Source organism: Cygnus olor, chromosome 4 (genome assembly GCF_009769625.2).
Source record: "Cygnus olor isolate bCygOlo1 chromosome 4, bCygOlo1.pri.v2, whole genome shotgun sequence".
In the NCBI taxonomy this organism is placed as follows: domain Eukaryota; kingdom Metazoa; phylum Chordata; class Aves; order Anseriformes; family Anatidae; genus Cygnus; species Cygnus olor.
In genome coordinates this window covers 53,178,740-53,206,315 of record NC_049172.1, presented here as the reverse complement: position 1 = coordinate 53,206,315, position 27,576 = coordinate 53,178,740, and the positions used below count along the sequence as shown (strand labels likewise).

At 38.5% G+C, this 27,576-nt stretch overlaps 2 protein-coding genes across 31 annotated transcripts in view; one reads left to right on the top strand and one right to left on the bottom strand.

Annotated features, from left to right (window-relative positions):
* Nucleotides 1-967: 967 nt before the first annotated feature.
* NSUN7 (NOP2/Sun RNA methyltransferase family member 7) lies at nucleotides 968-22,838 on the top strand. Of its 6 annotated transcripts, XM_040556992.1 has the most exons (15): nucleotides 968-1,123; nucleotides 1,251-1,333; nucleotides 2,474-2,537; nucleotides 5,559-5,918; nucleotides 6,310-6,368; nucleotides 7,962-8,092; nucleotides 9,418-9,570; nucleotides 10,899-11,082; nucleotides 13,042-13,252; nucleotides 13,936-14,079; nucleotides 14,833-14,934; nucleotides 15,459-15,612; nucleotides 18,767-18,884; nucleotides 20,587-21,228; nucleotides 22,380-22,838. In XM_040556992.1, exons 4-15 carry the CDS (start codon nucleotides 5,606-5,608, stop codon nucleotides 22,392-22,394), a joined length of 2,226 nt encoding a protein of 741 aa, XP_040412926.1. In that variant the 5' UTR covers nucleotides 968-1,123; nucleotides 1,251-1,333; nucleotides 2,474-2,537; nucleotides 5,559-5,605; the 3' UTR covers nucleotides 22,395-22,838. The 6 variants fall into 6 exon arrangements, with proteins under 6 accessions (XP_040412926.1, XP_040412929.1, XP_040412928.1 ...); XM_040556990.1 differs by lacking the exons at nucleotides 968-1,123; nucleotides 1,251-1,333; nucleotides 2,474-2,537 and adding an exon at nucleotides 3,205-3,548; XM_040556991.1 differs by lacking the exons at nucleotides 968-1,123; nucleotides 1,251-1,333; nucleotides 2,474-2,537 and adding an exon at nucleotides 3,207-3,548 and having other exon boundaries at nucleotides 15,459-15,573.
* A 568-nt stretch (nucleotides 22,839-23,406) lies between these two features.
* APBB2 (amyloid beta precursor protein binding family B member 2) overlaps nucleotides 23,407-27,576 on the bottom strand; it is a 172,263-nt gene continuing 168,093 nt past the window's right edge. For all 25 annotated transcript variants that reach the window (XM_040556963.1, XM_040556981.1, XM_040556966.1 and 22 more), the window contains one exon: nucleotides 23,407-27,232. In XM_040556963.1, the coding sequence (XP_040412897.1) occupies nucleotides 27,065-27,232 (168 nt within the window). In that variant the 3' untranslated portion in view covers nucleotides 23,407-27,064. The remainder of the gene's footprint in view (nucleotides 27,233-27,576) is intronic.

Below are 27,576 nucleotides of genomic sequence, written 5' to 3'. Positions count from 1 at the left end.
AAACCCTGGTTACTGTTTTTGTGCAGCACTACTGCAGAAGTGAGGCTAAATAACTTTCCAGCACTTCTGCGTGTGGCAGATGCTTACGTAAGGTGCAGGAAAGGACACACTGTCAGGCATCGTAGATTTTAACTGAATCACAGGGGGTTTTACTGTTTTCCTTTATTCAGCAGAATTTAAGGATTGCCCATAACAGCACTGATGTAACAGGAACGAGGTTTATGGGGATGAAGTAGATTTTTGACAAGGTGGTGGCTCAGTTGTTAGGAATAGTTTCTAAAACTGTTTGTGGGGGTAAACAATTAAAAAGCCTGGAAGTAAATAAAAGCCTGATCCATTTAAGTGTATCAAGGTGGAATAAAAAACGAGGTTGAGGTAGTTAAAAAGTTATCAGAGCACCTTGTTAATTTCAAGTGCAATTGAATAGTGAGTGCCTTATCTGGGCGGGTAAGCGGCGTTATGCGTGGATATCCAGCAATTTCCAACCCTGTGACGGGTGGTGGTTTTGATGGAGTAAAATGTGTGTGTATGAAAGATTTATATTTTAAAAGGAGACATTGAGTTTACAAGAGTTTGTGCTGTATGGGGATGTAAACGTTGAAAACAAAGCAAAACAAACAAAGAAACCACCACCACCCAAAACAAAACAAAACAATAAGTTAACCCCCACCCCAAAACCAGGAAGGAGCACACGGAGAGCTCTCGCTGCCCAGAAATGGGGCTTTTCGCCGAGGTCCAGTCACGGGCTCACGGCTCACACAGATCCACCCCCGCCGTTGCCAGGGCGGGTCCCGGCCCCGCTCCGTGGCGGTGTAATCCCTCACGCGGCTCGGGGAGATCTCGGGCTTTAAGGACGGCTCAGCCCGGCCCCGGCAGCCCGCTCCCGGCCGGCCCAGGCCCCGCCAGCCACCACCGGCAGCCCCGGCTCCCCGCCGCTGAGGGCCGGCGAGCGGCGAGCCCCGGCCCGAGCCCAACGGCCCCGGGCCGCCCGGGGGAGCTCGGTGCCCGCTGCCGCGGGCGGGGGCCGGCGGCGGGGCTTACGGGGCCGTGGGGGAAACTGCCCTGAGGGCTGCTGCCCTGAGGGCTGTCCGGCGCCTGGGGAGCCCATGGGGTGGCTGTGCAGGTGGGTAGCGTCCTGCTGGGTGGGTCTCTGTGCTTTCTGGCTCGGCATGTTTCTTGCGAAAATGGTGCTCGGTGATGTTCTTGTGGCAGGCTTTGGTGGTTTTTAACTAATCTTCCCTTACCTCCAGCTTCATTAATGGAGATTGGGATGGCAGGAAGCTTGGCAGTCTGTAGAAGCTCTGGGACAGACGGTCTCAGCTGATACTAGCAGGTATGGTCGTGCATACCTATGAGATTAAGAGGGTAAACTACAGTAGATAGCTGCCAAAGATTTTCTCTTGATGTATAAGGAACCCTGTCACTGCCCACAGCCACTTTGCATGAATTCCCGTTAGCATGAATTCCCAGTAACATGAATTAGCTTTGGGTGTCCTGCCTTTCCTGGCATAACACAAATGCAGAGGGGTTGCTTATTGCCTTTTCTGAATTGAGTCTTGGCATAGGCTTCCAAAAACAGGTGATAACTGAAGAAATAGTGAGTGTATTTGAGTCTATTGTGAGTAAATGTTATAGTTCTGTTCACTTGAGTTCATAAAGTCAAAGCTGGAGCTATCTTAAAAGCCAAGTGTTTATGTTACACTAGTTGACTTCAGCTCTAGGTGAAGTTACATATAAACTGGAAGTATTTATTTTTCTGATTTACTCTTCATATCGATCTATATTGTGTGCCACAAATAGTGTATTCGTCTAGTGCTGTTAATTCAGTTTGTAATTGCAAGACTGCATGGGCTTTGGGCAGCTTTGCTTGAAACAGAACATTCAAATAAATGAATCTAATTTTTCTTCATTGGTAAGCCGCCTGGTGGAAAGGATGGTGTGTACCTCTGGTGTTGGGAAGTGATAACTGAAAAATCTCTCAAAGATTTAAACCTGTTGGCCTTGAGACAGTTGTATTTGGTAGATATCCTGTGAGGGTACCTGACAAATGTTTGGTGTATCATTCTTTCCCAAATGGTGTAGAGACTGAGGGCAAAGGCCACCCCAAACTTGTTGTTCAAGAGCTTGAACATAAAGGCTTTATTCCCTCTCACCCACATTCTCTTTATGTGCTGTTCCTGGGACTTCCCTGTGGGCTTAGTCTTAGAGATGTCGAACCCTTCAAATATTTGAGTTTGCGCAGCTGAGGCCTCTACTCAGTCATTGGGAAAAAAAGAAAAAATGTTATTCCTCCACCGTGAACACCACCAAGCCTCTTAAGGTGCGCTGCCTGGCAGAAAGGTTATGTAGCTCAGTTCCCCAGCTGCCTTATTGCTCAGTGCTTGCCACGTTCCTACTCTACTACTGGAAACCTGCAGTCTTCTTATCTTCATTGCTGTTGTTTGTACTTAGATAACAGTAATTTGTGTTACAGGAGTCTGCCAGCTTCCATAATACAGATGTTTTCAGAAGAGAGGTATTTACATCCCTTTGCACAGGTAATGGACAAAATCAATACCTTTTTTACCTTGTGGTGCTACTGGTAGTACTCATTGAACTGTTGTGCTAACAGTGGGCTTCTTGATCATTGTTACTGATGTAGTGGATTATGACTTGGAACCAGAAGTGAGGAGATACTTTCCTGCCTGTTTTCAGTGCTTTCACAACCTGTGTTGTCTTGAGATGCATCTTTGGGATCTTGAGGGTTTGTTTTTTCTTTCCCCTCAACCGAGTAATCTGTTGCAGATTCATTTCTTCCATAGATAAATGGAATGGGTCTTTTCGCTCTTCTCTAATTCCTCCCAGCAGAGCTTCCTATTAATCAAGCTTGGTGTTCTCTGCTTGGCACACAGTTCAGTAATCCAAGCTATGATTAACAGTACCGCAACAATGCGGTGTGTCTGCACAGGGTAGAACACTGTCATCTCATCTTTATTAAGATGACATTTGTCTTTGGGGAAAGTGTATTCATCGAATCATCTTAATAGCAGTGTCAGCAAAGGCAGCTCATCAAAGAATTTACAAACAATAATCAGGAATTCTACAAGGCTTGAAAGTCCTGACACCACAAAAAGTGGTTCACCTGCCCCTTATTCTCAAAATAAATATTTTGTGTTCAGCTGGAGGAGGGGCTTGAGCTCCAGGTCCCTGTTAGGTGCTGTCCTCGTTTCTGCGAAATTAGGGATCAAATCAAGATCAAATCAAATCCTCAGATCAAATTAGTACAAAGTAACTTAACAACATTTCAGATTTTTCTTCATTCAAAATACAAGAGTTCTGGTTTCATTTAGGTAATCTGAAACTCTACTCTAGCGAAGAGTCACAGCTTTCTTCTGGTAGAACTACTTGCTAGGTTTCAATATGACATCATAACATAAATTTACATTTGCTCCACAGATCCATCAGTGCCGCCCCTAACACTAGACACGTTGGTGCTTGACTCTCAACAGACAGACATTCGTCTGAGCCCAGGATCTCTGTGAATAGACAGTACAAGATGCTTCTGCAGGGTTAGCAGCTTTCAGCTTTGGGGTACAAATAATGCATCCTGGACAGGAGAATGAGAAGTGGCGTCCCCAGATGAGCTGCCAGAATTCAGGAAGCAACACTGGTCGTTTGTCAGGAGAATTAGGGATTGCACTGGACGGACACTGACTTGTGCCCGTCTTGGAGAGATCAGGCGGGGATGGTCTGACTGTCACCAATGCTGGGAAAAGAGAGCTTGAACTGGGAAATGCTGGCTTAGCGTGGAGGGTATTTCATGTCTGCCTGCTGGAGAAGTAACAGTTTGTGTTCCTCCTTTATCCTTCCAACCCAGTGTGCTACTATCCTCATTCTCCACTATGCTTTGTGTGAATGGGTGGAGGAAAGGGAAGAGGTTAAAAAGGATGTTCTGCAAGTATTTTTTATCATGGGAGAAGAGGCATGTAAGTTGTACTGTGGAATGTGAGGGAATATGGGGAAAAAGCTTGAGAACTGTTGTACTAAACTAACTTACGTAACAAAAGATAAGATGCTTTCTGTTTGGTCAGGATATCACCTTTTTTGGATTTTTAGGCTGGCAGAAGAACAAATTCTCCTACTTTGTGCTGTCAACTCTAAAATATGCAGAGCTGTTTGTCAGCACCAGATCATGCCTAATTTTCGGTGTTACAGCTGCTGAATTCCTCATGTTTCTGTTGTATTCTTCCCCAGACAGGAAAGCTAAATATATATAATATATATATCTTGTATACATCTTATTTGTATCATGTACATAAGTGTATGTGTGTATATATATATCATTTTGTGTCTACATTTGTCTTGGCATAGTTAGCCCTGTTCTGAATGTTCAGCCTGACTTCTAAGTCTACAAACATTGTTACAAATGTGTGTTAGCATCCAAAACAAGTCGGGTAAATCAAATCTCTCTATACAATCTCTTTAGGAGCATTTTTTATAAAGCACTGGCCTCTTTGAAACAAGTAACCAGTTTTCTTTGTATCAGCATTAGCAAAAATAAATAAGGTAAGTGAACTATCATAAATACTTCTACTATATTTAAGATGATGTATCTTTTTAAGGTGTTACATATTTATCGGTGATCGGGATGAGGTGATTGAGTGCACCCGCAGTAAGTTTGCAGACAACACCAAGTCAGGTGCGAGTGTTCATCTGCATGAGGGTAGGAAGGCTCTGCAGGAGGATCTGGCTGGAAAACTGCCTGGCAGAAAGGAACCTGGGGCTATAGGTTGATAGCCAGCTGAACGTGAGCCAGCAGTGTGCTCAGGTGGCCAGGGAGGCCAACAACATCCTGGCTTGTATCAGAAATAGGGTGGCCAGAAGGGCTAGGGAAGTGATTATTGCCCTGTACTTGGCTCTGGTGAGGCTGCACCTCAAGTACTGTGTTCAGTTTTGGGCCCCTCACTACAGGAAGGACGTCGAGGTGCTGGAGAGTGTCCAGAGAAGGGCAACGAAGCTGATGAAGGGCCTAGAGAACAAGGAGCAGATGAGGGTACTGGGTTTATTTAGCCTGGAGAAAAGGAGGCTCAGGGGAGACCTTATTCTGCTCTACAGTTACCTTAAAGGAGGCTATAGTGAGATGGGAATCAGGCTCTTCTCCCAAGCACCACGTGGTAAGACAAGAGGAAATGGCCTCAAGTTGCAGCAGGGGAGGTTTAGGTTGGATATTAGGAAAAATTTCTTCACTGAGAGGGTTGAGAAGTATTACAATAGGCAGCCCAAGGAGGTAGTTGAGTCACCATCCCTGGAGGTCTTCAAAGCACATGTAGGTGTAGAGCTTAGTGACATGGTTTAGTGGTGGACTTGTCAGTGCTAGGTTAAAGGTTGGACCGGACGATCTTAGAGGTCTTCTCCAACCTAAATGCTTCTCTGATTCTATGATAGACTTACACAAGTACATATGTATTTGCAGAATTAGAGCCTAGAAACAAATTCTATTGAAAATCTGAAAATGAAGGTAAAAGTGTGTTCTACTGAAAGAAAATTTCATAATTCAATGCAAACTTTGTTTTTTGCAGAGGCAGCAAGACAGCGACTTGCACTTGCCCAATCAACAACTGGAAGAATGCCACGTTCTAAAAGTAACTCGGTGTCTTTTCATGAGGATGTTACAAATGATACTTCACACTGGAGTGAAATGAAAATTTCGGATGTAAGAAGATCTGTTGAGAAAAGAACAATGACTCTGATTGGGAAGAATGGCTGTCATGACTCCGTCTACATAAACGCCGCTAAGATTTTTCAAGGCATTCGTGATAAAAAGCCTAAAGATAAGATGTTAGTGCAGTATGGTGATGACTCAGTATCTCCTGTGCTAACTTTTAAAGATGAGTATTCCCAGCGTGTGTCTTACGAACTAGCTTTCAATGCTCTGAAATGTAAGTACAAAACTTTTCAAAGAATTGCCAACAAAAGTGATGTAGCAGGGAAAGGTGTGTAAAATCTAGGTGTTTAGTTTCTGCCTGGCAGCAGAGATTTGGGTAATTTTTTGCAAGTTAAGTAGTAGGTTACTACTAGACTGGTAGTATCCCTCAAATATTTAAGTATATCTAAGTGTCGGTAGTGTTTTGTGGAATCAAGCGTTTAAAATCCATGCTTTTTCATGTAAGGTAATTATGCTTAGAGTTGTTACTGTTTGTGAGTGAACTTGGCTTTAATTTTCATGATACAAACTTTCAGGCTTTTCTCTAGTAATTTATAAGCTTTTATTTTTCTTGCATATAGTAATTGTGTATTTTATAGTATAACTTGTGAATATTTTTTTTTCAGATCAAGAGCTCCTTGAAGAAATACTGCTGGACAGTTGTGTTTACCCATGTCAGTCAATAGTAAGTGAACATTTTTTTAAGGAAATGTATTTTGTATTTTCTGAGTTGATGTAATCAGAATCTTTTCAGAGGGTCCTGACTGTATGATAGCCTGAGGCTGAAATACCGCTGTCTTTATCAGTTAGTTGTCTAAAGCATTAATCTCGAAGCTACTAGATGAGTGTTGTACCTGGATGCTGGGAATTAAAAGCTTCAAAGAAAGAAACCAGGAGAGTGAACCATAATACTTACTGCAGTGTATTACCTGCTCTGTGATGTTGTCCACGAGCAAGGAAGAGAATACTAGAGATGATGGCACTCGACCAGGAAGTTTGACTCCTGGGTTGTGTATATTTGTTGTTATGAGGCAGTTCAAACTCATTTGCCACTTCCCAGGAGCACCCTGAGCAGCCCTGCAGGCAAGGATCCTTTTCTCTTCTTCCTCTTAGTGTGATGCTGCCTGTTGAATGCAATGTATGGCTTGTCCAGTTTTAGTGGGTTCAAGAGCAAGGTTGGCCCAAGGACAGAAATCAGGGCTTTTGAAGAAAGAAGGGGAAACTTTTGGATTCTGATTTAGTTTCTCATTGTTTTTACATTGAGTGATGCTTTCAGTAAAATAAATGACTTCCCTCTGTGCTTTCCTTCCCACCTGCATCCCCTTGTGAGTGGAGAGCATAGAGTAAACCCTACCAGACAAAAGAAAGCACTGAACCCAAGTTTAATTTCCTGGACAAACTGCATCGTGTACAACCATTGTACTTGTTCCGGCAACAGTAGGTCCAGCTTACTCTCTCATCATACTTCCCTGCTGTAATGAGAAAAGAAAATCTAGAGGTGGCAGAATAATCTGCTATTCCTTCTAGTTTAGTCTTCGATGCCTTTTGAAAATTACAAGATGAATTTGAACTGATGTTAATCATGAAGATTGATGTGAGTAGGCAAATGATCTAACACTAACGTTTGATTTTTCAGCTTATGCTTGTAAGGAAATAAGGAAATGAGACTTAGGTAATCACGTGTTATGTTTCACGGTGTGTCCCTAGTAACTTGAGTTTTCTAGCTTGTTTCAGTCATATTTATGTGAAAGTAAGATGTAACTGAAATGCTTCTAACTGCTGTCTTTAAGGAGATGTTGCCTTATTCAAACATTTAGACATGGGAAAGAAATCTTACATTTGTCCCAACTGCAGAGTTGTTTGAGCTCATCAGTTGCTATGTACCAAATAATCCCATAAGAGACAAGTTGTCAGGAAGTTTTTGTTACCTCAGTTACCTCAGTTCAGAGGGAGCTACTTTACGAGAAGAAAATAACTTTCAAGTTTAAATTCTGATAACAGTGAAAGTTTTTAAGATATCCTATGTTACCTGTGTGTATAAAGGATGTTCTTAGTTTTGATAAGCTACATAACACTGATTTTTTTTTTTTTTTTTTTTTTTAATTTTTGGTAGTTTACTAATTCTTCATGAGGAATTATTTTCATGTTCTTAGAAAGAAGTGTTTCATTGGAGTTTTTATACTTCATATGTGGGAGACTGCTGTTTGATATGAATCTTTTTGCAGAAGTAAGGCAAGCTTTGTGCCATGTTCTCTATCCAGTTGTTTTTCTGTTGCAGCCAGATGAATTAACCAGCTTGCTTGTTGTGATGCTCTATGACTTCCAAGACCGAAAGTTTGAAGCACGAGAGATTTTTGATGAAGAGGAACCTGTAGCAGAAGTTAGGAAGATAGAACATTTTCTATACAGGTATGCATGCTAAGAATTTCTTTTTTTGTGTTACATATTAGCAGAAACATAGGTTTTTATAACCACTACCTTTTTTTTTTTTAATTTGTGAATATCACAGATGCCTTTCATCTTGAAATTTTATGGACTTTGTTTTTAATTTTTGATGAGAAAGTGGTTTGAAGGGAAAGTTTCATATTCTTGTAGTTAAGAAAAATATTGCTAACAAACTATCTTTATACTTTACTAGATTATTTTACTAGAAAAAGTTATGTTATTTTGGAGTTGTTGAACTTTTTTTTTCATACAATTTTAGGAAAGAAGAAATATTTAGTAAACATTCATATTTGAGTCAAGAGCCAAAGTGTTGTGTAGTGGAATAACATACATTTATTTAGCTATGCTGCTATTTTGAAACTTCATTAAATATATATTATTTTAAGTAATGAGAGAAAAAAAAGACAATAGGTACAATAAACATTTTAAATAGTGTTAAAGTATTTGTTTCCTAAGTCTGTTGAAGAAATCAACTGGTATTTGGTAGACAAAATTGTTTTGCTGCTGGATATAGAGTAGCCCAAAAAGTTTGTGAACACCCTAAATGCAAGGTATTCCTGGAAGGCAGTAAGCAATATATCTTAATATTTGAAGTAGCTCACCAGCGATTTTTATTTGGTTTGAAGTATCATGCATCAAGATTAGGCATAAAGCTTTTAGGAGGAAGAGACCAGGAATATTTCATCTGACATTTCATTTAATAAAAGAAGAAAAGTTTTGGCTGCCTTATCTCTGGAAGTGTTTAAAGCCAGGTTGGATGGGGCTTTGAGCAGCCTGGTGTAGGGGAAAGTTTCCCTGCCCACGGCACAGGGGTTGGAACTACTATGTGGTCTTTAAGGTCCCTTCCAACCCAGACCATTCTATGATAACAAAACTGACTCCTGCTTTCCATCATAATTCTATTGTTTCTGTATGTGTTTAGAGGTCAGCTTTTTTTCAGATGCTCATTCTGTAAGTGCATGTGTTTGTCATTAAATATCTAACAAAAATGTGATTATATTCCACAGATTGCAGTTCCAAAACATGTTTGCCTTGTTTTTTTAAAGCTGAGAAAATTGTCTTGTTTTGGAGTCACCTGTCATAATTCCAGTCCTGTGTGTATTCAAATAAAATATTCAGCTATACCACTGTATAGTAAAATGCCTCTAACTATGTATTTTCTGTAACAGCTTACAAAGCACGGTCTCACTGTTGGTCTCTGAGCAAGATCCTATTGTAATGGAATTATTGCATGTCAATACTTGGTGCAAACATTGGTAAAAACTTAAGCCTGTGACTATGTTTTGTAGTTTTAGGATCAAATTGGCAGCTGCACTAGCAAGATGTCGCATCAAACATGATGCTCTTTCAATTGAATATGTTCTACCGGAAACCATACGGAAGCATGAACAAAGGGCTTCTGCCTTACCTTTATGTGTCTGGATAAATACATTTAAGACCAGGTAACATCTTAAAAGTATCACATAGTATTTAAGTTTTTACATATGCTATCATATAGGTCGTATACACTTGTTTTAGAATTTTCCGGTTATATTATTACCGGTAACTTAAGTTTCTTCTAGTAAATGCTGCTTAGTACAGTAACATTGCCTTATGCTTTTTTGAAGTTTTTATATGTTACTGTAATGGTATTCATAAACTGTAGAGTTTGCTATATTCTGTTGCTTTAGAAAGTTAAAAAGAATTATACGGATGAGCAAACTATATGATGAAAAATAGAGAAACAGGAAAAATTCTTTAAAAAGTGGGTGTATTGCTGTAAGTGATAACACTGTCCGAGGGAGCTGAGACAGATGCAATACTTAAAACTGGTGTTTATTCTGTAAGGGTAGCATAAATGTGAAATAAAAATACACTTCTTAAAATCATTAATCAGAGTATCACTCCGTATGTACGCTGGTGCTCCCAGACCAGTAGTGATAAGTTAACCATACTGGGTTATTTTGTTAACGCATTCTGTTATACAGATAATGCATTTCGTCATATTTTTAAGATTTTTTTAATACATTTGTCTTGGATCAGTATTTTGTGCTTATGTTACAGGCTTTTTAAGATAAACAGGTGTTTTACACCAGTTGTAATTTTGTAAACTTTAGCTAAGATTAAGCTGAAAGTTGCAGTGTTGAATCCGCATTTAAAGTACTATATGAGTTTACAGCACTATCTAAAATTGCATTTCAACAAACAAGTCTTGGTGTATATACCTTTAAATCTTCATTATATTTGAATTGCAAACCTCAGCATTTCTAACTTCATTATGTTTACAGAAGGATTACTTCAGATATTAGCTGTTAAATTCATTGGTGAGCTGAACTACTTTGAAAGCAGTTGAAAGAACCAAGCTATTTCAGCAGTAAATTTGCTACAGGGTCTCCAGAGCACATGGACGTTTGTGTATTGATGCTTTGAATCATTCTCTGGAGACACGTGCATCTTTCTTCATTTATGTTATCAGACTTACTCAGACTTACTAACTTAAATGTTTTGAAATGGAACTTAGATGTTTTAAATAGTGTGAATTCCCCTCCTGCATTAGGCAGTATTACAATTTTATATTTTTACATGTATGTATGTGTTCGTGTGTCTAGTCTGTAAAAATATAGGTTTTAGATACACATATGTGTTTTACATGCCCGCAGGTGTGTGTCTATATATAGTTACATATACACTAAAGAAATAAAAGGCAACAATGCAGATCATCAATATCAATGTGAACTATACTGCTTAAATAAGTGTCATATATTTAATGGTCAGGGCTGTATGTTGACAGCCTTCAAGATGTCATCAGAGATTTGAAGAATAAGGGATTCACAAAAGTTGAATCTGTGTCAGACTTCAACCGTTACACTTACTGTATGGACCAGCATTGCCATGATGTATTGTTTTTTCCTTCCTCTCTTAAAGAAGAACTGCTTAATTCAGATCTTTTTGCAGATTGCAAACTCTTACTACAGGTGAGTTCATGTCACTTTTGAGTGAGTAATACTAATCTGCAAACTAAAATAATGTATTAGAATGAAGTCATGTATTGTGCGACTGTCCTATTCAATCGGTCAGGCAGAAACACACTCTCAAAAGGTTTCTGATATTTTTAATAATCAGAAGTTCAGAAACCGATTCACTTATTAAATTTAACATGCAAATACTAGTGCTTATAGTTCATAGTTATAATTAAGTTTTTTAGTTTTAAAATTAATTTTAAAACTGTCAAAATAAACTTCAAAAGTGGTTGAAGAGGCTGCCTCACTTCTGAAAATGTGAAGAAGAAAGTTTCTGTGTAACTCAGCATACATTACCCCCACTTAGTAGATAGTGGTATGCTAATATTCATAATATGTAGTTGAAGGGGAATATTATGAATATTTGTAATGGTATGTTCTGTTCTGTTCATCATTATTCCAAGTTGGAAGGGGACCCACAAGGAGCATAGAATCGTAGAATGGTTTGGGTTGGAAGGGACCTTAAAGACCATCCAGTTCTACCCCCTGCCACTCCCACAAGACCAGGTTGCTCAAAGCCCCATCCAGCCTGGCCTTGAACACCTCCAGGGATGGGGCATCCACAGCTTCTCTGGGCAGCCTGTGCCAGGGCCTCGCCACCCTCGTGGCAAAGAATTTCTTCCTATCTACTCCAAACCTACCCTCTTCTAGTATAAAGCCATTATCCTTTGCCCTATCACTACACTCCCTAACCAAGAGTCCCTCCCCGGCTTTCCTGTAGGCCCCTTTAGGTAGTGTAAGGCAGCTCTAAGGTCTCCCTGGAGCCTTCTCTTCTATAGGCTGAACATCCCCAGCTCTCTTGGCCTGTCTTCATAAGAGAGGTGCTCCAGCCCTCCGGTCATCTTCATGGTCCCCTCCCCTGGACTTGTTCCAACGGGTCCATGCCCTTCTTGTATTGGGGTCCCTAGAGCAGATGCAGCACTCCAGGTAGGGTCTTTGGAGAGCAGAGCAGAGGGGGAGAATCACTTCCCTTGACCTGCTGGCCACGCTGCTTTTGATGCAGCCAAGTTACAAAGTAATTCTGAATATCTCATTTTCAGTATGGATTTGAATATTTCTGTGAATAATAGATTCACAGAAAAGAACTGTACGTGACAGCTCCATAGGTCATGGAAGAAAATTCTGAATGTTACTATTTAAAGATTTTCAAAGTGAGGAAACAGAACCTTGAAACGCTCCATTTCTGTCTAGTGGGGGGACAAGGTGGTTCTTGATTGATGTGTGTGTGTATATATATAGATACTAATGTGAACTTAAAGTGCTGCTCTCCCATCCCTAACATAAGTCTTCGCAAGATTTGGTCCCAAAGTTTGCACCTGTGCTTCATGTTTTAACTCTGCCATTTCAAGGAACTTGATAGAGATGTTTGATATATATCACTTTCCTCTTCACATCTGTAGTATGAGATTATTTGCACTTGTTGTCTCATCTTTCTGTGTGCAAATCTGTCTCTGTGTTGTCCAAATTTAAGCAAAATCTTACTCTTTGGTCTGTAAGGGCTTCATTTCTCCTATATAGCTCTCCTTCAGGAGCTGCCTGAATGGCTTTTCTTTGATAAGTTGCCCCTGAGGATGAATTTTGCATATTATGAACCATGTTGTCTTTTCTGGAGCTGTCATTAAGAGTTCCCTCTTAAGGGGGTAATACGCACACATTTCTTTTCACCTATAGATACTATGTTTTATTAAGCATTTGAGTCAAACTATTTAAGTTTAGTGAGTTTGACTTCAGATATTTGAGTTCGTACTTTTTTTTACGTTCTATATTAGCTATATCTGATTATTTTTTCTCCTCCCCTCTTTCCTGTTTGTCATGAAAATAGTGAAATAATTTCCTAATTTGGAAAAGAAGGGTGGCACTTTTAGAAACCAAATTAGTTGGTCGTATTTAATTTTTTGTCTCATTATTTTGTAGGATAAGTCTCGCAGTCTTGCTGTACACTCTGTGCAGGCATTGCTGAATACGGATGGTGACATTATAGTGGCTCATGTAGGTTCCCATCTGACCGTCGCCCATATGTCAGCGCTGAGAAATCACAGCATGTCCAGAGTTTTTGTTTGTGGTGTAAAATCTTCAGCAAAAGCAGATGAACTGAGGAACTTGTTCAATCATATGGGATGTGAAAGTATGTGTTTAAACAGTTGATTTGCATAAGGTATTGCTATATAGATGTGATACCTATCTATATATGTGAGATCTGTGTACGTTATGTTTGTGATAGCCATAAATATGACAATTCTATCAGAATTCAGGATCACTTGTTTGAGGATTTGGGAGGGTAGTAACAACTTATTTTTTGTCACAAGGTGAACTGAGAACTCTTCAGCTACAATCAAGCTCATCAAGTTTGCAGATTAATCATGTCATAGATTCAGACTCCTGATAGGTCATGGTGAAGTTCTCCACGTGAGCAGTTAATATATAATGGTTGGTGTCTGGGAAATTTGGAATCTGAGTATTTGGTGCCTTGGCTGTTGTTTTCAGGTTGATTTATACCTGTGAGAATGTTAATCCAAAATCCACGCATTTGTCCAGCTTACCCAGAGGACGTGATCAGAACAGACTGTAACAAGACTGGCACCCCATTATCAGTCTCTTCAGGGGAAGAATGTAAGGCCTAATCCTTCTAGCTGTTTGAAATCAGCGGGACATATTTGGAGGATCTGGTCTAGCAGGCTGTAGCTCTATGGAGTTTTGTGGAACACCATTGTTTCTTCAACCTTACCACATTAAAATTAGGCAGGCTTGCTTTCTTGTGGAACCACCGAGTTTCCTCCCTCCCACTATATATTTTTTTTTTTCTTTCAGATATTCAGTTGTTATATGAAGATTTTACTGAGATTCGACCAACAGATCCCAGACTTCAAAACGCGAAAGTGATTTTGTTGATACCACAATGCTCTGGACTGGGTTTTAGTAATCCAATAGATTTTATTTTAAGTGAACATGGAGGTAACTTTTAATACCATAGATAGCACCACATACTTGCTGGTAGAAAGAGTATTGAAGTATTGTGATCTGGACATAACAGCTGCTTCAGTAAATTGTATCATTTAAAAAACAAAGCAAAACACCCCCTTCCCCCAAAACTTCCTTTTAGATTTCTAACTACTATAAAACTTATATTAAATGACTTGCATAATTCTGTGTGTGTAACGGATTTCCACAGTAGTCTACTTGTACAAAAGAGAATAATGTAAAATCAATTACGATTTTTCCACATAAAATGAGTAGGAGTGTATTTGGCCTAGCTTAAGATTCTCAGCAAGAAAAAGAAATCCTTCTGTGTGGCACTGAAGGATTAAGAGCATTTTGTAAAAGCAATTTCAAGTCAGTAATATGAAGTTTGGGGGTTGTTCTGGGTGGCAGAGTATATACAACTTTTCCTAAAGTAAAAAGACTATAGGCAGAAAAATTTCATTCGATATACCAATGAGTATATAGTTTTCCATTAATCATGTTCCTTTATTGACTTTATATAAGTCCAAATTTCATTAAACAGAAACAAAGAAGAGGCAGTAGTAATTAGAAGTAAACTTGAGAGGGAAAGAGTTGTTCAGGCACTCCTTGGTATTGTAATTCATAAAGCCTACCTTCCCACTGCACCTGTAATGATAAAGTTTGTTACCAAAGCTTTTTCTACTAACTGAATCTTAAGACGCTAATAGCAGTAGTATTAATAAATTTACAACTCTTTGCATTTAGATGCAGGATTGCTAAGAGACCTTTTACAAGGATCTGTGTCTAAGGATAAACTCTGTAGTCTTGCTGAGCGGCAGCTTACCGAGTTGATGCATGCAATGAAATGTAAGTGTGCTAGCTCTCAGGCTTCTGAGGACGCCTGGTACTATCAGCTTCATTGTACTACAACCAGTTGTAATATTGTTAAAGATATGCTGATTATTCTATTAATTAACAGCAAGTGTGTAAGCAAAACCTCTAAAAATGATACAACGCTAAGGGTATTTCTGTTCTGTAATATTCATCAGCCATTAATACAACAATCTTCAGGTTTGTGTAGAGAGAATGGGCTGAGTCATACTTGATTTTGGAAGAGTTGTAAATGTAGTCTGACTCCATGCCGCTACTTTCTTCCCCCCCTCCATTAGCAGCTGTGAAAAGACTGGATGCAGCCCTGAATTTGTGCTGAAATCTGCAAATACTTGAAAAAGTTTTGATTATCCTCCTGCACATAAGTTTTTTAATATACTTTATTGGTAAAAGTGAAATACAAGCATAATTTTCATGTTGCTTTTGGTTCTTACTAAATCACTGTGTGTAGGAAGAATTTTAGCACTTTTTATTATATATATATATATTTATTTTTGTAGTTAAAGTACAAGCTATTGTTTACTGCACTTCTTCGGTTTACCCAGAAGAGAATGAACTAGTAGTGAAAAAAGCACTGGAATCTGGTGTGGAAGGACATAAACTAAAACGATTTAGGTATGAAATGAGTTGTTCTGTCTATGGAAACCTTAAAGCGTAAGTTTAAGTTGTAGCATAATTCTTGTCCTAGACTGTTCTGTCTCTTCTATTAGATTAACTTTTAAAATAGTTTTCTGCTGCCTCTGATTCTGTTCCTTTTGATGCTATGCAAGTACTAAGTAGTACTCAACTTTTTCGTCTATTGCTTTCACCCTGTAAGTAGCTTAAAGGAGAAAGAAGCTAGTTTAAGATAAAATGAGACTAGAAGTCAAGGAACTTGCTAGTTTGCTCTCAGCTTCTTACCCAGAATGATCAGTTCTAGGAAGAAGGAAAAGGAGAAAGAAGGTAAGTCTTAAAATGAGAATATAATATAGAACGAGAACCTCTGCTGCTCAACAGTTCGTGCCTGTATTTAGAAGGGTTGACTTTTGAGGGGGAAACATGTTCCAGTTACAGAGCATCCTGTGTAATCTTAATAAATGCAAATATATATAGATGAAAAAAGTATGTGTGTTTGTGTATACTGTATATGTAGTTAAAATGTGTCAGCTGTCATACTTGTCAGCTGAAGAAGTTTTTGGAAGTCTGATGGATGTTTTGATTTTCCTTTTAGTCAGTTGCATAAATGCAAACAGTTGGTACTTGCTTGCACATAGATAAAACAGTTGATTACAGGATGCAGGTTGAGTTTTTGTTGCATGAGAGAATAATACTGTATTTATTTTATTTATTAAACTATCCTAGATTAAGCTAATGATTGGCCATCCTGGGGAAAGGTACTGTGGTTCAAGATAGCATTCAGTGTATTTACATTTTGTATGATTAAAATGTTAAATGTTAACTATGGCCAGTCCAAAGACTTTTAAAAGAAAGATGTTACACATACTAAGATACAGTACAATAAAATGCATCTTTCTTGCAAGTCACCAGTAGAAAAGAGCAACCTGCTGGAAACTTTACTCTAAATGGTATGAAATCAGGGCATGTCTTGTCAGTGGTGCTGTGCTAGTCCAAAAGTGTTTGTGGACTCCTACTCTAAATTACCTTTTCCTTTAGGATTTGAAATTCTATTAGTCTGTCATGTCTTGAAGTCTATGCACCTATTGCTGCAGGGGAAGTATGAGGACCTTGGAACACAAAGGTCTCCAAATTATTTGAACATAAATAGTACATAGTTCTGTTATATAAATAATGAATTTAATATTTTTTTTTAAAAAAAAAGGATTCTTTTTTCATGAGCTTTGACTTTTTCAGGAAAAAAATCCCCCTTGTCTAAGACAAAATTCCCCCCCAAATTTTTCCCCAAAGTCAAAAACCTATTCTGTGTTTTACAGAAATGTCATGAAACTTGTCGTACCAGCAAATTACACTTTTACTTTCAAATCTCAGATGGTAACAAAGGGAAGGTGAAATTACATTAGAATTTTTGCAGACCTGAGCAAATTTGTGAGTGAAGACTGATGGGACTTCATAAATGACAATTCCAGAATCGGTTCATCCTTCCTTGTCATGCACAGATCTTGGACTTTTTTCATGCACAGTTCTTGTTGTAATAAAGCTGCTGGTGGCCATTGTAAACAGAGCAGTAACAGAACGCCATAGATAAAATACGTAGTGTGAACATACTTGTCGTAAGACGAAAGCTGGAACTGTTTATTACTTATGACAGTTCCTTATGCACCTTCCTTAGAATTAGTTAACGTTTGACTAAAATAATGCAGGACAGAATGAAAAACTGTTGCAGAACTCCTGGAACCTGTGCTGGGAGTAGTGGCTTTGAGAGAAACAAGTTATCTTAGTACAACATCCAATGGTATCTTTGCAGATCTACTTAGTACTAATTTTGTTTTCCAAGAAAATGGAGGACTCTCGGGATACTCTTAGGCCAGTTGCACTTCTGTGTGTTACATGTTTTGGAATTACTCTGCATTGCTGGAGTGGCGTCAAACAAAATGATAAGGCCATGCTGGAGTTTGGGGGTCACGCAGCCGGTCTAACGGCTGTGAAAATGTAAAGGGCATTTTCAAACGTGTCCCCACTTTTGACAATGAGCTTACTTTAAGGATATAGTTCATAGCAAAGGCTCTGCCTTACATAAGAGTACACATCGCAAATAGGTCTATGGAGAGGAGACTCTAAACCATTCATGGCTTTTTCCTTTGGCCATACAAACTTTGAGTCAATTTCTGCATTGATTTTCATGGTCAGCTCATCAATTAAATAGATTCATGGTAACAGTGACCTGTATACAGCAATCAGACTAAGGATTAGCACTCTTTGCATTGGATGGCTAGATCTAAAAGCAAGAATCTCCTATGGGTAATAGGGCATAGAGTTTTATTTAGTAATGCAAGGGGGTGGGCTGTGAGCCTTCTCTCTTACTAAGTTCCAAGTGCTGTACAAAAAAAAAAAAATCTAGGTTACGATGAAAACTTGGGAATAGTTTTAGTGTTCCCATTAGAAATGGACAGGCCAACCAAACGAGGATATTGCTTACAAATATTGAAAATACTTCCCCATAGATTATCTTTGAAAAAAGCTCTGCCTCAAGAGGATCAATGAGGAGGGGCTGTATCTTACCAGTCCACAGCAATGTGAAGAAGAGAAAAGTAAAAATTGCATAAGGACACTTCATCACATATTTCTGTCCTACAACACGTTTGCTCTTGACCTTACAAGCTAAGTCGTCGAGTCCTGTTCATAACAGCTGGACATCACTGGAATATAGGAAGAGCATGGGAAAAGGCCATTTCTTCCTTCCTCCCTCACTGACGTATTACAAAACTGTAATATCTGAAAAGCTGGAGCACTGGTTGTTGAGGATTAAAAATAAGCAAATCTTTCTAACCTATGATGTTTAGCTTACATATATTAAGAGCGTATACTTAATGAATCAAAGTTAACATCTTTACAATTTCTGCGTACTGTTGAGTGTTTTGAGAGCATTCCTAACTTCCTGGACAATGATCCAGGTATTACAGATCTAAGATGGAATGTAGTTGTTAATTATGTTTATATATATTTATTTATTTGGTGGTTAATATAATTAATTCTCATGTCTGTCTTGAATTGCCTTTTTTTGTTTTAAATTGAAAATAGGCTTCATAAAACTGTCATTGCAAGATACAATTCTGAAATTGCTTTTAATATATAATTTACTTCCTTTAATATCCTTAATAACATCTCTTGGTCATTTCTTTATTTTCTGCAGGCTTATTCCTCCTGTTTTTTCTACGTGCTCCAATCCAGAGTCCTGCACTGACTTTTTTTTCAGAACAGAACTATCAGAAATTTCTAGTGGCTGTTTCCTAGCTATTATAGCAAGAGAGGTAAGCTAAGAAAATTACAATTTAAAAGCACTACACCAAAAAAAAAAAAGAGTATTGTCATTTTCCACAAAAGAATGTATAAAATGGAACAGTTTAAACACACACAAAAACAAAAAAAAACCCTTGCTCATCATTGGATGTCTCAAAAAGACCAAATATCAGGGGAGCAATGCTGCAGATTTTCTAGAGGTAATTAATTGAAACGTGCAACTCCTAGGTTTTTATGCTGTGCACAGCTTTCCAATGTGCTTTTTATGTCAGAGCAGTCTCTTAATCTAGGTCTGTGTGAGGAACATGTTTAGAGGAAATACACTGTTGTTGTCACACCTTGGAATAGAATATACAGCTTGATTGAGAATCATGATAAATGGTGTCTAGGGAAGTTATTTGTTAGGTCTGTATGTATCACCAACATTTGCCAGTATCAAAGCAGGCAATGTCAGCAGTAGGGATTAAAACTTCATTATAATTTTACTAAAATAGGTATGAACGTTTCTTTCCAAAACTAAGACATGCAGATCTGGGTTGAAAAGCAGGAGGCTTTTGCTGAGTAAATGGAAAAGTCTTGGCGTGATTTCCTGAGGTAAGGCCTTATAGGGATGGTTTGTACCTCTTAGCATCAAGCTCTTCATCTTGTGGCTGAGGAAAGTAGGACTTTCTTCACCAAAAGAAGAAAGCAGGGGGAGCTACTTAGAAATTCCATTGAAAATTAACAATATGAAATCTTGGTTATTTGTTCCACTTTCTGTCATACTCCAATTCCAGTGCTTGAAAGAAGCTTGCATCCTGGGGATTTAATTAATTAAATTAATTAATTCCCCTTTAATTAAAAGGGGAATATCTTATTAGAGTGAGAGAATCACACTTGAAAAGCCATTCAGGTTATCTATTATTGACCTCTTTCCTTTCAATTTAGAATATTTTTTTAACCCGCCTTTCTGAGCTAGTAAGTTTTAGTTAATCATGGTGTGTACATCTGTCTACCCTATTCTATTCTCTCCAATCAGAGAAAGAAACACTTGTTTTAGGTAATTGATTTGAACCATTTTTCAGTGAAATTCTACTGCATGGAACCAATTACCCCTAATGGCAACAGTGGTCAAATTTTAGGTGACTCTAGAAATGAGGGTTTTCTAACAAAACTTAGCCTAAGAAGTTAAACGGCAGCCTCTGTTTTTCAGGTACCTACCCTTCTTGTGTAGTTTTAAATAGTTTCATCACCATTGCTTCTCTTCCAGTGTTTGGCTATTGACCTAGCTCCTAGTTAATCTAGTTTGTGTTCTTTGCTTATGTATTATGAGCAGAGAATTTCATTATCAAGAAAATTAGTCATGCTTGATATTATTGATAATATTTCTGTATTTTAGTAATTATTTTTGACACACACACACTATTATACTGTTATAGATACGTTACAGAGCAAATCAATAAGGGAGATGCATTAAAAAGTCCAGAATTAATTTCTACTCTTCAGGCCTGTAGAGAGCAAAGTCTGTGAAGAGCAAATGTTCAGATACCACTTTACACAACAGTCACGTTACTTATTTCTTGAATAAACAGTTAGTGTTTATCAAATGTGACTTAAGTATTTCTGCTAGATTCTCCCATACCTTTCTTGTGGGTAAATTCTGAGGAATCGGATCAATGGGTTGAGTTTACAGCTGTGGCGTAGATGTATTATTGTTTCCTTTGAAATTTTCAGAAAGATTCTTCTGAAAATGTGTCCGTTCAAGACGTTTTGGCTCGTGCTGCAGCTAAAGGACTACTGGGCAGCATTGCAGAAAAAACAAAGGACAATGAGAACAAGCAATGGAAAACAACACAACATGGAAATGGCGTTACTGGTAGCGGTACAGAGCCTAAAAGGGCCGAGTTCCCTCACCATAAGGATATATCTAATATTAATGCTGTGGTTTCAGTATCTAAAGTAGTAACTAAACTGAGAAAAAAGAATGTCAACCAACCAGTCAGTTACGTTCAGCTGAAGAAACCTGTCAGCCCAGCTGCAGGCACAGGTCTTCCTCGAGTGCTGAAACACACAGCTCACTTGCCGGCTGTTGGCAAGGGGCATGGAAGACAGATGCTTGCCAGAAAGGCGCGTGCAGAACGTAAGAAGGTTGTGTTGAAGCCTGTGCAAATTGTTTTGCCTCCAGTGATATCACCATATGTACGTCCCCAGCCTGGGATGCCAACTTCCAGTTCCTATTTTGACCGGACTGGAGCAAAGAGCTTGAGTGACAGGGCACTTCCACCGCCTCTGCCTAAAAGTGGTCACACCAACCGTGCTAAGGAATCGACCGTGGCTGTAAGGGTCCTTAAACTTTCCTCCAGATTTACAGAAAAGGTAAAGATTCCTGTATATATTCATTCACACACTTACATTACCGTTTATCTTTATTCAGGATAATCTTACTATGGGAAACATTATGGGATATCTGCATGGAAATTTTAGTCATTTAAAATCAGTAATTACATTTTTAAGTGAATGCAGCTCAGCTGCATAAAGCTGGTAGACCACTGGGGGAGTGAGGTAAAAACTACTACAGCTTCTTGCTCTACACTTTAAAACGAAAAGTTAAAGCATACAGTTTTCTTTTCCCCCATGACCTGCATAGATCTGCATGAATATTAAATATATATTTATATATTTAAGTGAACCTACATTTAGTAAATGATTGGTTCTGTTTACAAGTGCTAGAAACCATTTTTGTAAGTTACCTTTTAGACTGTGACACATGGAAACTAAGCCTTGCACAGTAAGCCAGTTAGGTCAGCTTTATTTCTAAGACTGGATGTGAAATTTTGTACAGCACCTGGCCAAACACACGGCTTGCTTTCTAATATTTATTCCTTCAGTTTTTACTCCCATGTGCTTAAAAGCTATCATCAATGGAAACTAGATAAATAATCTGATACTAAAAATAATTGTCATAATAATGTAATGTCAGACAATGCTCATGTTAGTTGTCAGAGACTCTTCTTAGTTGAAAAGAGGCATTACTGTCAAAGCAGGTTATTTTTATAAATAGTATTGCTAATCATCTGAATAATGACTAAACACAGAGTAGTTTCTTTCCCTAGAAATTAGCTGTGGGATTCTAACCAGCTCTCTGTTGCAAGCAAATGCAGAGTAACTGGTAAACACCTACACTTGTTTTATAGTCTGAGCATGGCATAAAAGGGACGCACACTTCTAATAAGTGATTTATTGTTAGATATGGACAATGTAAGTACGAAAACAGCAAACTGACAGAATGACTGTAAGAGGTAATTTGGGAATTGTTAGATTATATTGTTGCAGAAATGAAACAAACACAGCACAGCAGTCTAGAAGGGCAATGGTTCGCTGTGGCCCAGAAGAGAAACTTTCTTCTAGGCAACCATTTAATATACTCAGTCTGTAAAAATGCCTAGTGTCAGCAATATGATATGGAATCGTAAGGATTTAGACCCAAACCAGAGAAAGTGTTTTAACATCTGTATTTTTTCCCTTAGCACCAGCCAACGTAGCTGGATGAGCTTTAGAAGAAAGGATGTATTACACCACCAGTGTAGACAGCTGCCTCGTGTTCATCACGTAAATATCAGTGCCTCACCGAATCAGTGAACACTTCTTAGTGTTTTTAATCTGCACCAGCTGTTGTACTCGGTCATCACTCACCTGCTGTATATCCTTGTGTACCCATGCTCCTTACCTGTTCCAAGGAAAGGATAAGCTCTGTTTCTGGAGAAACTGTAAGGATGTATCTAGACCTGTGTGCTTGTAATGTATAGAACTGAAAAGAAATCCCCATTTTATTTCAAAACCATCTTAAAGGAGGATTCCACGCTAGACAAAAGGAAAGGAAAGGAAAGGAGTTTTTTTTTTTTTTTTTAAATACTGTTGTTAAATGCCTTAAAACTTAAGAGATTTTGTAGTTAGAGAAGTGAATTCAAATTAAAAAAATATATATATCAAAATCGGTGTCACTCATTGTCATTGAAATGACTGCAAGATGAACATGCGTTTGTCTTATGACAGGCATGCTGGGCTACTTACGTAACAACAAACATCATGATGTTCAACGATTGGCCTTATCTTGCTTGGCGAGGTTTGAGTCTCTGAAATGTTGTGGAGGCTAAACCAGTTATGAACTTGATCTTAGCAAAAATATCGAAGAGCTGGTAGAGAAGATTTTGATTGCGCAGGTCACCAGCTTACGCTGTAAGCACTGAACATCGCATGGTGGCAATATCTGGGGCTGACTTCAGATGTCTTGCAGATAGAAGCCTGAATGCTCAATTAACTACTTTAAAAGTGACTTTTTATGGTAAAATTGTATCTTATATAACTAGTTTTCTGCAATCTCGTTACATATTTGTAATTTTCAACTAGTAACTGTTAATTCAGCTTTCGAGATACAAGAAGTTCTATTGCCTCTAACCAACCAGTCTGTTTTTCCCTCCCCTCAGTCACAATTTGGAACAAAAAGAGAGAATTTCCCAGTTCCATGGACCAGTAACAGTTGAGACAATCATTTTATGCAGCTAAATTTATTCTCAGAACAGATTACATTTTAATGTGCAGAAGTGGTCAACAGCAGGGAAAATTATCCTTTTCAGTGTCAATTCGGTGCTTTATGCAAGACTGAGCTCTGCTAATAAACAGTGGCTGTTTCCTTCCTTCTTAATGCTGTTAAAATAAATCAAACTTACTTCTGCTGATTGTACAGCACAAGTTTTAGTAACGTATCGACCTGCCCAAGGAAGGAGTCATGGCATTACTGCTAACGCTGTAAAGGCTGAGCCCCGATTAGCTGCTGAAATAAGAAAGTTCCGTTTTCCGTGGGTGCTTTACTAACAACTTCACATCCCTAATCAAACATCTATGAAATGCTTGATAAAATTAAAAGAAAAGGGATGTAGAACTCTCAGCAAATTACACAGAACTGGCATAAGCTATTAGATACTCCACAGCTTTTCTTCCTATCACAAAAGGGCCTCTTGTTTCAAGAGGTACAAGGTGGTTCTGCACACAATGTTTATCACTAAGAACTCCTTTTATTGTGAGTGGATTCTATGCCCCTTCCATGCAATTTTTGTTACTCCCACTTAACCCCCCTGTAGGTGGCCTCTATGGCCTTACATCTCCCGCATCCCATTTTTCCCCTTCAAATGAAATAGTAAGTGGCTTAAATAAAACCTACAGCCAGCACTGCAGATTTCAAAAGAAAGGCTTTTATCTCTAGTTTTCAACTGTGAATATAAATCTCCTTGCTTCTGCAAGGGAGCACATCAATGACATGACTGACATGTGATACTTACCTCTAACTTACTACTTGCATTGAAAAAAATTAAGAAATTAGCTTTGCTTTACATGATTTTTCTACAGACTTCAATAAAAACGTGACTACAAATAATTACAAGGCTTGCCTTTTTAGGCAACCTATAGTATACAGAGTAGAGAATGTTACAAGATCACGTCCAGTAAAGACAATACATCAACATAATAATGCAGGATATTTCAGTAAAAATAGAATAAATAAAATAAAAATATTTTAAGCTGTATTTAACAGGTTAATTTAAAATATGGCATCAGACATACAAGGCATACTGAACATGGCTGCCTGCCTACAGAATCACTAGGTATTATAAAAAAATGCATAGATAACTGAAGGGTTGCTAGAACATCAACTAAAACAGTAGCAATTACTCAAGCACACGTATGGCATACATACATTTTTGGCCATGGTAAAAGTGTCTTAATATATGTTTAACAAAAGGTACCGGGCTTTGCAATATTAGGTTCTGATTTTGCAAACACCTGGGTGTGTTTAATTTTTTGGAAAATAAGAAGGTCTACTGCAACAGAAGGGCCAAATGTATTCAGACCATTTGGCACACTGCTTGGATATTTGCAAAATCAACAGCATTTTGGTAACACAAAACTCAAAACATATATTGGCAAGTGACTACAGCTTTTCAAATACCTGTCTTCTCCTTCAGCCCTTCCTGCAGCTGCATATTTTGCTAGTGAAAGCTAACTAGATGTTCTAGCCTTGACAACACAGATGTGTAAAGATTCTTCACCCAGGTTCTTACCTTTACACTGCTGTTTCCTAAGTGGTGGTTTAGTTTAAACACGGAGTCTGTATCTCTCCTGGGGAGACTCAGCACTGTGTAGATACAACTACCAAACTGGATTATACTGTTTAAAATTCTTTGTAGAACAGCTGCAAATCCAAATCCTAAATGGGGTGGGTTTGCCTCCTCTCACCTCCAGCTTTCTCTGTCTGCTTGGCATTACCTGTCATCTGCACGGCCAAGTAGCCAACTGGATCAAATTCAGAGACGTGGGTGATTTCTCTAAGTTTCTTCACATTAGGCTGATCTGAGTTCTCTTCCAACTGTACGAACAATAGATGTGGTCCAAAGGAGGCAGCAGGAAAGGAAAGAATTGCTCCACTGCCATGGGTGCAGAATCCCTGTCATACAGAGATCAGAGGAGGATCAGCTCCTCCAGTTTAGATGGCCATAGTTGCATAGTTAGCCTTCACCTACCCCTGCTCATACCTCAGGCTGGCTTTACTTTAATAGTTCTACATTTTCCATGCAGAAATGTCTTGAACCATCGTTCTTTCCTCCTTTATTCTCAATTTGCTTTGCCCAGGTGTTGCTGTTGATTTCTTCCAATAAGAAAAAAAAATAGCATTCTTTGTTTATAACAACCTAGTATAGTAAAATAAAAAGTTCTTGTAAAAACAACATTGACAACGTTCTTTTAGAATTACATTATGACCAAATTTACACACTTAGGAGACAGATACAGTTTGGAACATACCTATAAATGGAGGCAAAGCATTTTTAACGCTACTTAAAAATATCTTTAATTTTCCATTTCCAAAATTTGTACCAATCTGCAGGTCTAAAGAGAAGATGGCAAAGGGAGAAACTAAAGATATGTAACTGCAGTTGAAGATTAGCGTGAAGTACAATTTTAAGGGGCAATACTGTGCTGACTTTGTCAGGATCTGCACTAGTGTGTGGATCAAGGCAATTACAGGAGGCCTTTGGAGCAAAAGCATTGAAATTAAGTTGTCCCACTTGAAGCACTGTCCTGTCAGAAAACATATCTCCCATTATTTTGTCACATAGCATTAAAAGTAAAAGAAATTTCATTGAATTGTGCAAATAAAAATATGATTGTTCTTTTTGTGACACACTAAGTGTTCAGCAACAAAACTGAGGGGAAGGGGGAGTTGTGCAACCAGATAATTAATCGAACATATAATCAAACACTCATATGGAAAAGGTAGGTAACATTTTAGTCTCTGTAAGAGTTTTAAGACAGTAAAACTACCGATTCTTTCTTATTCCTGGTTGGTATGAGCTCTATGTGGAACAAATTGTATTTTTGATGGATTAATGACAGATTTGGGACAATGAGTTTAACAGCCAACATTTGCATTTGTATGTTTAAAAATGAAAAGCTTCAGTGGGTCACCCTGTACTCAATTACTGAAAACACTCCTGGATTTTTCAGCATTGGTTTGGTATCAAACATGATTCTTCTCTACAACCATAATGTATAAACAGGCGATCAAATGACGCAATGATTCAAAAGCATGTCAGGGAGATGGTGCAGTGATTGCTAGACCAATGCTGACAAACAATTTAAAACTAACAGGTGTAGTTCAGTAAAAAATAAAACTTGGTATTTAATCTACAGTAATTCAACGGCAGCTGATCCTTGGTACCTACTCCAGTGTTGAAAACTGAGCAAAGTGCGGTAGGATTTAAGATTGGTTTGTGGCAAATCCAGCTCGAGACGGTGAACCTATCAACTCTGGCATCATTCATTCCAAGGACTTTAGCATGAGTTCACTGGGAAGGACGTGGCCATATTCTTTTTTTTGTGTGAGTTTTGGTAACGTTCATGTATTTACAGTCAAGCAGACCTTCCATCGCTCATGGTGTAACTCAGTGACAGCAAAAAATTATTCATGCTTCTTTTCATATCACACGATGGTGGCAAGAACGAGAGAACATGCTTGTCTAACATTGTTTTGATAAGGATAAATTCTCTGAAGACAAAGCATCAGCAATTTGAAATGGAAGGCCAAACATTGTCAGTTCATTTTCCTTAGTGTAGCTACTGTTATCTGCAGTTAAATGTTAGGAGAATCTTCTCTCTTACGCAGCTAGGGCATCTCAGTGACAGGGCGTTTCTGTTTCAAAGTGTCAATGAGGGACAACACTCCTCTTTTCACATTAGTTGTAACTCTTCTCGTCACGGAATCTGCAGGAGGTGGGGGTGGCCGGACTTTCTGTGAAGGTGGTCTGGCTACTAAGCACTTCTGATACCGTAACTGCAACAGAGCAAAAGCATTCTGCAATCCTCATTGTATCCAATTCTTTCAGAGCATTTAGAATACATTTTTAATACTTTCCCACGAAATACAGTCAAACCTCTACTGTGACAAACAGCCCTACCGAAGTCAATGGGACATGGGTCTGTCAGGCTCCTCTTTAGCACGTGACAGATGTGCTATACTAAGTCATAGGAACAACCCTTTGAAAACTGAAAAGTAAGTTTCCTGGATTCATCTATTCTTGAACAAGGATTATTTTTCAGTGCATTGTATAACACAGCTGGGAGCACAATGCAGCATTAGATAACTTCTGTAACAAAGGAAGAGATCTCTACCTTACA

Coding starts and splice junctions, on each gene's coding strand:
- NSUN7 (XM_040556990.1), top strand. Junction 6,369..7,961: donor TTTACCCATGTCAGTCAATA/GTAAGTGAACAT, acceptor TTTCTGTTGCAG/CCAGATGAATTAACCAGCTT. Junction 18,885..20,586: donor TAGCTATTATAGCAAGAGAG/GTAAGCTAAGAA, acceptor TGAAATTTTCAG/AAAGATTCTTCTGAAAATGT.